The sequence below is a fragment of the Papaver somniferum genome, chromosome 8, assembly GCF_003573695.1.
Source record: "Papaver somniferum cultivar HN1 chromosome 8, ASM357369v1, whole genome shotgun sequence".
In the NCBI taxonomy this organism is placed as follows: Eukaryota; Viridiplantae; Streptophyta; class Magnoliopsida; order Ranunculales; family Papaveraceae; genus Papaver; species Papaver somniferum.
The window spans coordinates 116532424-116544141 of record NC_039365.1 but is presented as its reverse complement, the minus strand read 5'-3'; the positions used below and the strand labels follow the sequence as shown (position 1 = coordinate 116544141).

The following is an 11718-nucleotide window of genomic DNA, read 5'->3' as shown; positions in this document are numbered from 1 at the left end:
GATCTTCTGTTTGTCTTGAATGCACGTGACTTGAGTGCACATGAGCTAACTTGATTTACGACCACCTCGGTCGCCTAGTTAAGTATGTATATAAAACATTTTTCACATATATTAGGTTGTGTACAGACATAATGAAATATCATCAAAGAAAAAAAAATTAGAAAACAAAAGTCTTCACTCAAATTGGAAATTTCAACTGGAAACATAAAAGAAGTAAACTTAAACCAAAATGTCCGATCAATTTCCGTCAAATTCCGACCGAGTCCACCAAAATTCCTTATCAAATTCCGTCTCTACAAAATCAGACATTTCCCAATCTTGATTGCCGAAACCGGAATTTAGGGCGAGATCTCGGCCATGTATACATTGTGGAGGACATAACTAAAAAGTTTAACCGGTTTCAGAGAACCGACAAGCCAACTGAATTTTGTACGAAGCACATGTTTTCCAACGGTGCTTACTTTTGCCACCACTGCTGAAAGAGCAGTGCATTGTAAACTGAAGGACTAAAAAATGGTAAACGCATGCGAGGAAGAGAAGAAAATTAGGGTTCTATGTCGTAAACTAATCATCACAAAGAAAGAACCAATACTTCAATGGTTAATTGGATCCCCGTTTTTCCCACCTTTCACAATCATCTCCACCTTCAGATGTCTCCATACTTCAAACCCTAACGATCCTTACTCTCCCGATCTCATCAGAGAATCAGGTAAATAGAAGCCCCTATTTAACTCTCTCTTAAAAGTTTTTTTTATCTCTCAATTTCTTCTAATTACTGTGATTGATTTAACAACAGATGATCTGAAAACGTTATTGCTAAAAGGATTTGAAGTTATCGGAGCGTTAATTGTTACCATTGGGGATAACAATTGGGAAGTAAATTCATCTAAAGCTATTGAAATTGTTAGAAAATTTAGAAAGTATTTCTCGAGTACTGGTGATCGTCAAAGGAATTTTGATATTATTGGAGGTTCAACTGATTTAACAACTGGTGAAACTAAGTTTTATGCTGCGAAATCTGAAAATGTTACCAAGATTGAAGCATGTGATGTTGTTTACGAAGAGAATCCCGGGAAGTATATATGGGATAAAGGTTGTTTATTAAAGTGTGAGTTGGGTATCAAGTTGCCTATTTATGTTCCTGTTAACAAGCCTTCAGGTAATGTTTACAGGTTTTGCGTTTAAACAACTGTTACATTACTATTTTGAATCTTTATTGGTGTTGTTTGATAAGACATGTTCGCAATGTGGTCTGGTTTGTCATATGTTGGGTTTTAATTTGCACTCCGATGGAAATTTCAAACTTAGACATGCTTGATTGTTCTGTTAGCTTCCTTTTATCTGTTTATGTATTCGGCAAGCAATACTATTGCAGCAAATGAGTTGCACTGCCTTAGAAAATTACAATGCTTGTTGATTTCGAGTTCGTAAAGTAGTCTGCTTTAGAGATGATTGGTTTGCATTTGCCAAAGTTACCATAAATCCACTGGTAAATTAGTTGGATGTGTCTGCTTGTATGTGCTGAGCAACTATTATGCATGAAGCGAGTAAAGGTAGTACTAGCATTGTGTTGCGTATATACCTGCCTTTAACGACATGAAGTATTTATGTTTCTCAGATGCCATTGCTTGTTATGTACTCTGCAAGCAGTACTAATGAGGCGAATTCCTTGGAAAACTACAATGCTTAACGATCTCAAGCTTGTAGTATAGTGTGGCTTAGACATATTCCATTTTCATGTGCGTTCACTATTGGAAATCCACTGGTGATATGTTGAATGTGTCTGTTAGGTATGCACTGAGCAACTATTATGCATGAAGTGAATAAAGGTAGTACTGATGTGTTGTGTATGCGCTTTTCTGTAACTACTTGTAATATTTATGTTCCTCAAATTCCATTGCTTGACAAGCAGTGCTAATGCAGTAAATCGAGTTGCATTGCCTTAGAAAGTTATGATCTTCCACGATTTCGAGTTCATAGTGTGTAATCTGGTTTGGAGACATTGGGTTTTAATTTGCCTTCATTATCGAAAATCCATGACTAAGTACGTCTAGCTGTTTTGTATCCATTGAGCAGATATGTTTCATGAATTGAGTGAACCTAGCACCGGTTTGTTTTGTATACACGTTGTTTGAACTATATGTAGTATTTATGTTTCTCAGATGCCAAAGAGATGTTTACGTCGGCAATTGACAAAGCTGCTGCAAAGTTGAGAGACCGAAACGTTGTTTATATGATTGAAGGGACACAAGAAACCACTGAACCAATATCTCAGTCTATCATTGTTCGAGGTGTAGACCTGGATTTCGAGACAGATTTGCCAGCTGTCCAGCATTCAGAGAACGCGATTGAGGAATCTGATTCAAAGGCTTTACCTTGTTCATATTTCTGTTTGAGAAATAAACCTATTTTACTGCTGTCTGCTACTGAGGTAAATATGATTTCCTAGAGGTTAATTGGATCTTTCTGATTTTCATCATATATTCGATTTAGTAGTTGAAAAATTTGTTTGGTTAGAGTGCAGATATAGTCCAGATAAGTGTCCTGCTTAATCGATCTGAGAATTCGCATAACTCCGCTGCTCCCATAGCCGAGTATTTTCCAGGTATTGATTTTCTGATAAGTTGAAGTTGTACCACTGTGCCCTCGAAAACCCGAAACTGCAATTCTTCTCTGATAGACATACTATTGTCCTGCTCCGTTCTTACATTGAATAATATTTGCTTTGCAGCTCCAGAACAAGTAGAAGTTTTAGTTGTTGCTTTTAATATTGAAGTACTGTGTTATGCTGCAAAGAGCTTACCTGTGGCTTATGCAATTTCTAAGTTGATTATGCCCGCATTAGTTGACCAGTTGACTGCTATGAAGAAGATTCTAATGCCCAACCTCTTAACTCAGTATCCCGAGGTAATGTTAACCTGTGCAGAACTCTCATAAATTTAATCAGTACATTATGTTATTAAGAAGTATGGAGGTTAATGTTAAAGGTGTAGTTACTTAATGTTTCAAAATCGACTCCCAGAGCGGGAAGGTCATTACTCTTGCCTGTTGTTTTTCTATTGGTCACCATTGCTGCATCTGTTGTTCCCAACGGACGTTTTGTATACTTCCTATACTCAACTGATAAATCTTTTGTGATTGCAGCTATGTCCATATCACTTCTATCCTCCTGGAATGTTACATCCCATAACAGCTATCTATGAGCTAAACTATGGGGAGACTGAGATGAAACAAGGTATCCTGGTCTTTTCTATCCTCTTGGAATCCCACATTTTTTGGTTTATCATGTGCTTGCTTGTACAAGTGTTATTAGTGAAAGAACTCGTTAAGTTAATACCTTGTGCCAGAATAAAACTTCTCACAAGATTTCGTCATAGTTCTTTGTTATTGTAATTCTAAATATGAATTTGAAATCTCTTTTATGAATGTTGTTACTAAAGAAAATTGGGTTGGTTTCTTTCATCTACCCTAAATTCTGTCATATGCTAGTCAGATGGGAAGGGTAGCAGACACAAATACTTATTTCAGGTTATTAATTGATTATACTTCACCTGCTGATAGTTAAACCTTTTGTGCAGTTGAAATTAGAAGGGCTTTACACTCGAGGCTAGGATTGCCCTTGGATCGCCCTCTCCTAAGAATTGTTAATGCCCTAGATGTTTCCACTGGTAACATAACTGCGGGAAGCAATTCCACAAAGAATGGTAACCTGTGATTATTCTACCGATACCAAGTTCCTTATATTTTCATTTATGTACTTGAGCATAACTCAGTTAAACATTATTGTATGATTCCTGCAGTTTCTTACCTGCTCAAGGATGTGCACACTGGAGTTCCAAGAAGTGGAGGTGAGTCTTCGTCCGTGGGGAAAATGTGAAACTTTTTGTTTTTTGTGTGTGAGTAGTTAGTTTAATATTACTTTTTCTTTATTGCCAAATTCTGGTGCAGTTTCCGGAGGTCTCATCTCTACGGTTGAGGGTTCCTATGAATATTATCATTATCTTCAAGATGGCTTTGATGACAATGTAAGACACTGAGATTTCTTCCTTCACGTGACTTTTAGCTATTCTGGAAGTGGCTGATCGCTTAACTGTGAATCTTATTTCTGCCAACCCAAAGTGATAGTTTTGCTTGCCGTGTCTGCATATATTGTTTGTTTATACAGCTTTTTTGGCCTTTGAGATTAATGTTTTCCTTTCTATTGTTGAACCAAACGTTCATTTGCTAGGGCTGGGGATGTGCTTACCGATCTCTGCAAACTATCATTTCGTGGTTTAAACTCCAAAACTACTCCTCCACTAAAGTGCCTTCTCACAGGTATGAAAGAACCCTTCATTTTCTCTGCAAATTTTCAATATCAAATTTTAAACAAACAATAGCAGTAACCGTGGTGTTTGTTTTGTTCTCAGGGAAATTCAACAGGCCCTCGTAGAGATTGGAGATAAAGATCCTTCTTTTATTAGTTCACGTGAATGGATTGGAGCCATTGAACTAAGCTTTGTTCTGGACAAGCTTCTTGGTGTAAGTGAACTATATTGTGAATAGATCTATTAGATGATTGGTAGTCTCTGTGATATGCATCACATTTCACAATACGAGATGAATCATGGATGTTAAATATTGGTTTGGAGTTGTGTTAACCTTCTCTTCAATGGTCTTGCAAATAATAACACATACAAATACATGATTTCTCCCAGCTTTATGACCTGCTTTTCTTGACAGGTCGGCTGCAAAATCATGAACGTGAGATCTGGAGCAGAGCTCCCTGAGAAATGCCGAGAGCTGGCCTTGCATTTCGAGACACAAGGAACCCCTGTAATGATTGGTCAGTACAACTCTTTTGCCGTCTCATTATGTACAGCTTACCTTGGAGAAATGACTTATGCTGCGGTGACCATAACATACTAACATATACTAGATAGAGTTTTGTTAAATCTTCGTAACTAATCAATCTTTTTAACTCGGACTATGGATGCAGGTGGTGGTGTTCTTGCATATACACTGTTAGGAGTTGATTATAATGACGCAAGTGGAGATTGCGCATTCCTCATATTGGATCCTCACTATACTGGTGGTGAAGATCTAAAGAAGATTGTGAACAGTGGGTGGTGTGGGTGGAAAAAGTCAGTTGATAGCAAGGGCAAAAGTTTCTTTTTGCATGATAAGTTCTATAATCTCTTACTTCCTCAAAGACCAAACATGGTCTGAAGATCAAAACCCAGTTGAAACATGGATAAAATGATCAATTTTCGTATTTTTTCCCCTTTTTCTTGACTACACTAGCAACAGAGATACAACAGCTGAATGTTGTGTATTGAGGAATTCTGTGTTTTAGTTTCCAATTCCAGTACAAAAGTTTCTTGGATAGGCACGTGAAATGTGTTTTTATTGGGTTGGGTGGTGGCACTGTTTCAGATATAGTTTTTCTTTTTGAAAGGTGAAAATTGCCGTTTGCACGAAGGTTTTTATGCAATAATCTCTGAAAGCACCGGTTTTAAACTAAGAAGCTTGTCCCAAGATGTTAACTGTTCGCATCCAGCTGATCAACTGCATCATCAAGTAATTTATTGAACAGTCCCAATAAGTAAAACTTTTTCAAAATCATTTGCTCCACAAAAATTGGAAGTAAAAGAACTTAAACAAAGCTTTTGGATGGTAGCCTATCAACAAACTGTGCTCCAACTCCTCTTTGAATAGCAATGCCTAATTATGAAAAATAAAACTACCAAAACTCTTACTAGCATCATTACTGACTAGACAGTTTTTCAGACGCTTGAAAAAACACAAAGTGTCGTCACCAAGCTCCCCTAAAGTAGAGAAAGCTAAAACACCCAAACTGTGACCCAAAAAAATACACTTGTCCAAATATTTAGAGCGTTTTCTTGAAACTGCTTTAGAAATAGCCTTTCCTGGGACAAATGAGCGAACACCATCACCAGTGAAGGGCGAGACCCCAGTGACATCCATGCAAACATCCTGACCATTTTCCCAGTTAAGAACAAGAATATCTACAGGCCTCAAGTCTTTGTCATCATCTGACTGAATACCAAGAGATACTTCCTTATGCGCAGGTACACCATCCTTGTAAAAAATGTCAACTATAACGTCACGAACAAGACCGTGTCGAAACTTGCACCCAACATCTTTAGCACAATGAAGCGCATGGTCTCCGAAAATGTCCATAGATCTGTTACAACTCGATCATAAACTATCCTCAACAAACAAAGGGATATCAAGTCTATAGCAGAGTACAACTCGTAACTGTCTAGGGCTGAAGCACTGATTGAGCCCACTAATAGGTATCGCTAATATATAATCTTGAGCATGATTGACACGGTTACACTGCCATAAAATAGAATCTCTTGCAGACATATTAAATTGGTCTGGGATTTGCTTCTTGACTGCATCAAAATAAGTGACTGCCAGGGTGTGCATGGAAGATGGGGTAGTATCATCGACACAATAAGAAGGAGGTAATCCACATACCTGGATAAAGTTCTGAAGAACCAGCTGATAAGCAGATCCTTTGTTTGTTGAGAATAAATTACCAAGAATTATCTTCTTCACTGAAGCTGTCTGACTCTGGGAAGCGAGATAGCAGTAAGCACGAGTGTCAGCCATGGTATAAATGCCAAGACCACCCTCTTTGATGGGCAAGGTGGCTAATCTCTGTTGCAGGGGACCAAAACCAGCACCATCTCCGGTGATGAGTAAACGTAAATACTTAAATAAATGGTCATCAAAAAGATCAGTGGCTGGTTGTAAGGCTGCTGGATTGGTCGTTCGCATTGCAAAATATAATCGAGATACACCAGTACAATTGCGAAATAATAGCATCTCACTGTGTGGGTCTTTGAGTTTTTTGATCACCGACATTAGTTGAACAGTCTTACTCACCCTGGTCAACAACATGCCACTAATAAAGTTCAAATCTAAACCCACCGGACCACCAATAAGTTTAACACCATTAGAGGGTCTACCAATATCAGATGGAAAAACACCATCAGTTGTGCTTCTGGGATCAATCGAAGGCTAAAAGACTTCCGTTTTATTCACATTTAGATGTAGCCCCCTACTTGGCCCTTCGGTGTCTATTATGCTCAAGGCCTTGTCCACCTCCAAAGTATCACCAATAATAGTGCTATCATCAAGGTACCAAGCGTGTAAATCAAGTGTGCATCGAGAAGCAATCGACTTCACTAGGGGGTGAAGTGTCAACGCAAACAGTAAGGGACCGAGGGGGTCTCCTTGTTGAACTCCAAGTGCAGACGACAAAATATATTGGTCATAATAGAGCTTAGCAAGACGCAAGTAACAAAATTCTACCCAGCGAGAAATACCTGGACAATGTAGGCGAACTTCTTTGATGAGCTGAGTTCTTCTCACCATGTTAAAGGCATTGGAAAAGTCAATAAGCAACATTGACATTTTATCGGAATGCCCTTTCATCTCTAGTAAGCAGTTTACAACATGTAAAATACCCTCTCCTCCAGCAGGCACTCCAACTCCAAATTGGTAATCGCCTAAGTAAGAAGTCATGTCTTTACCAACAGAGAAGGCAGCTACTTTTGAGACCAATATTCGCCAAACCGTGCCCACAACAATAGGCCGAATACCACCCCCAGGCTTAAGCAAAGGAGTTAGGGGTGGACTGGCGACGAACTCACCTAGAGACGCAGGGCATGTACCGGCCAACCAAAGGTTGACAACCCCTATAATCGAAGCGAGAAGATTATCCGCCACCGATACATCTGCTCCACTCATCACATCAACCAGATGCTGATCCCGAAGACCATCACGCCCACACGATGTACCTTTTGGGAAGCTTTTGATAGCTCCCAACACAGCACGAGAATCCACCGTGATAGGTTCAGCCAAGAAAACATCATCAGGAATAGCAGGTGAATGAGCAGGAGGGTGCTTATCTTGCAAATCGAGGTAAGTTTTCTCGCTGCAAGGAGACACCCCAGATGAGGAGAGCAAACCTATAGCAGCTGCAAACTGACCGCACTCTGTCTTCCTCCGGCAAGCCATCAAGTTAGCAGTTCCCTGCTTTTTCAAGTCCGTCTCCGAATCTGTCTTCTTAGAACCCGAATGAACATGATGCTGTAATAGTTTAGTAGCCAGTGCATAGCAGCCACCCGGCTCCTTCCACACGGACAATGCATGGTTGGTGGCAGCAACCTGCAATCTTTTTCTGTTGCCTGATTTTGCCTCGGCATAGCTTCTTGGTCTGAACAAAGATAGAATGCATATTGGAAGGAGCAAAGCCACGCAGAGAGGTTAGCTGGACTGACGATGATTCTGTCAAGACAAGATTTTAGTTCTCTTGAAATAATACTCGATAATATAGTCTCACTAAAATAATAAAATTTTCCAGCCCGATTCGGGCCCTTAGTGATAAAATAATAAATTAGATAAAATTATAATATAGTACATTTCAAAAGTTCCCCTTAAACATTAATAGGTCCCAAATATTATATAAAATAAAAATTCCATTAGAAAATAAAAAATTATTTTCATACACATTAAATTTTCTCAAAATATGATTCAATGTTGGTTTGTTTTTCTCTAAAAAAATCCTTTTTCATGGAAATTAATAAGATTTATTTCTTTAAAAATAAATGCATGCCGTTCTAAAAATATTTCCATCAATGTTTTTTTTATCTTGTTTTATATTTTCCACTTTTAAAAATCTATTTCGGTATATATCCTAAGATACTTTTTTTCCCCACTTTTAAGTACTACATCAATTATCGTGTAGAAATTTTCATTACTAATATCGCATTTATATGGAAATTCTCGTTTTTTCCAAAGAAATTTTTTGAATTAAGAATTATTCTTTAAATAGATTGTTGTCCGTTTCCCAAAGTTTCATGCGCTTCAGGAGGTCCCCGGTTCGAGTCCCCAATGACGTAATATTGCAGGAATTAACATGGAGAGTTAGCTAGCCCCCCTTACGACACAATCTTTGTCCCCATCCGCTTCGGCTCCCTTGGCTAGATTACCCATGAGACTCGCTGGTAGGCTAGCACGACAACCTGTTCAATTAATGTACTAGTATGTTATTGGATTTTAGCTTGTTAGGCTTCCCCAGTTAATGTAATATTTTTTATCTTAATGAGATAGATATAATTTATATGTATAAAATAATAAATTATTATTTTATCTCTTTAAAATAATAAGATTTGGGTGGTTACTCTAATAAATTGGTCTATCATTCTCAAACGAAGCTCTTTGGACCATGTTTGAGGCTATATAGACTTCTCTGGAACTTACACACATGAATCTGATATCATCCACAAAACTTCGTGGTTGAGCCTTCTACACTCATTCAGATATGTGACCATGAAAACTGGCGTTGGACAATCCAATTGAATAACAGACCTATTTTTGGTTATTATTCATGATTTTTAGAACTTTTCAATTTTTCTATTCATTGGTTTGGTCCGATCTTTGCTATGTCAGTATTGAGATGGTGGTAAAAACAAGCAGGTATTTGCTTCCTCTTATGGAGATAGTATGTCAAATGAAAGTGTTTATGGCATGCAAAGATCCTCAAATTCTATAAGACTCCTTGAAAGAGAGAGATGATCACTTAAAAGTGGTCATGCCGCCAAAATTTAGAAATGAATGGATCCATTTGAGGTTTCGGTGCAGACTGAATATAGTATTAGAGAATTATTAGCGAGGATTACCCATAAAAAATAAGCGCACACCAGACCTTTAATTTATAATATATTTTCCATTAATTTTGTATTCATGTTGGGGCTATGAAAATCAGTTTTCAAAATATAAAGATAGACAAGTCTTGCATCATTGATTTTCTGAGAATCAAAATATTCTGTGCAAGATTAGAAAGAGTGAAAATTTCTCGTTATGTGCATGAGAGAATGAAAGAGAGTTTTTCTCTACTGTTTTATCCTAGGGACGTTGTGACGAAAAAAGAACTGCTCACACAAAACTCAAACTGTGTTTGAAAAGATTTTTCAAAACGTTTTACTTGTTATCTCATTAAAAGTCTCGTCAGGAAAACCCAGAGGACAATAACCAGAGAGTAAGAAAATACGAGTACTCCAAAGAGTATTGGACTTGCAGATATTTCTTCGTTAAAACCGTTCCTTAAACCCTAACAACTTTGTTTAATTTAGTTAAATTCTAAAATCATGATATGATATTTTTTTGTGAATGATTTTCAAAAATGAATCATTATATGATAAGATTCAGCTACCTGTATAATTGGGTTGTTCCTTCTGCTAGACTCTCCGGGGGCATTGTCCTAATGTGGAAATCTGGTTTTCATCTCGAAATGGTTCAAAACATATAAAAAATGGTTAATGCTATTGTATCTTCTAATCCTAGTAAACTAGAGTTCCTGGTAACCTTTCTTTTATGGTTCTATATACAATGATGAAAGGTTACAAAAATGGGATTGTATTAGAGAAATTTGGAAGAATGTTATTTTATCACGGGTATTGATTGGTGATCTTGATATCACCATGCATACTCATGAATGATCCACATTTACCTATCCTAATGTCCAAGATTCCAAACAATTCAACAAACTATTGATTTTTCTGATTGTTCTGACCTTGGGTTTGTGGGGTATAGATTCAGTTGGTCTAATAGACAATTCGACAATGACATTGTTGTAACCATATTGGATACGACATTGATTAATGGTCATTGGCTTCAACATTATGGTAATTTCAAAGTTCTCCATATTGACACTATAGGCTCAGACCATATACCAATTATCTTAATGACCGATTCTAAAATTCCCTATAAATATTTCGAATGCTGGTTTAGGGATCCTACCTCTCATGAGGTTATCAGGAATTCCTAGTATACAAACATTAGAGGCTCTTATGCTTTTATATTTATTGGTAGATTAATAAATGTTAAATTTGGAGATTTGAGTGACCAACTACATATTCTGAATGGTCGATCCTCTATTATACATTATATGAGTATGTTTGACAAGTTGAGACACATTTTGAACATTGGAAAAAAGTCCAAGAGAAATTTTATCATCAAAAGAGTAGAGGGGAGTAAATAAAGGGCTATGATAAAATTACATGCTTTTATCACATTTCCGTTAACAAAAGAAGGAAATTTAGTCACACTGTTTTTCTTAAACTCAACAATGGGAAATGGTCTAATGACAGGGAACAACTAGATGAAATTCTTGTTTCCCATCCCAGTATCATTGGTACAACTACTATTCCTTTTTAAGATAATAATATTTTCAATTGTATTGACACCTGTATCACCACAGAAGACAAGGATAAGCTATTGAGTCCCATAACTCTTCAATAGACTAGAGATACAAGTAACCAAATGAATCCAAGGACATCCCCAAGGTCTGAGGGTTTCCACCAGGGTTTTACAAATAGAAGATAGAGATAATATAAGTTGACGTGGGAATATGGGAAAATATTTCCTTGATGAAAATGCGGGTGTCTATCAACCACACCCAATATTTCGTTTGACAATCTGTATGGACTAACTCCAATATAATTCCAAGAGAATCAACTAGACAGTCATACTCAATCAAGGAAATATATACAAGAGTTATAGCTCTGTTTCTCAATGTAATCAGAAAATCAAACAAATAGAAATCCGTGAGCCTGACTATTATGAGAAACAACTTGGACGGTACCAAAGACCAATGCCCAAGTGTCAATCAATTTTATCAACAACCAAAGGTTGGATTTA

General features: G+C 37.3%; 2 protein-coding genes across 2 annotated transcripts; one reads left to right on the top strand and one right to left on the bottom strand.

Annotated features, from left to right (window-relative positions):
* The first annotated feature begins 150 nt into the window (after positions 1 to 150).
* LOC113302734 (probable Ufm1-specific protease) lies at positions 151 to 5414 on the top strand. The gene is made up of 13 exons (XM_026551673.1): positions 151 to 709; positions 797 to 1159; positions 2163 to 2431; positions 2518 to 2605; positions 2732 to 2907; positions 3145 to 3235; positions 3579 to 3704; positions 3801 to 3848; positions 3949 to 4025; positions 4229 to 4317; positions 4410 to 4521; positions 4723 to 4825; positions 4979 to 5414. Exons 1-13 carry the CDS (start codon positions 514 to 516, stop codon positions 5206 to 5208), a joined length of 1968 nt encoding a protein of 655 aa, XP_026407458.1. The 5' UTR covers positions 151 to 513; the 3' UTR covers positions 5209 to 5414.
* A 787-nt stretch (positions 5415 to 6201) lies between these two features.
* Positions 6202 to 10275, bottom strand: LOC113305956. The gene is made up of 4 exons (XM_026554947.1): positions 10232 to 10275; positions 7117 to 8233; positions 6487 to 7032; positions 6202 to 6342 (listed from the first exon to the last, which is right to left on the bottom strand). Exons 1-4 carry the CDS (start codon positions 10273 to 10275, stop codon positions 6202 to 6204), a joined length of 1848 nt encoding a protein of 615 aa, XP_026410732.1.
* Positions 10276 to 11718: the final 1443 nt, after the last annotated feature.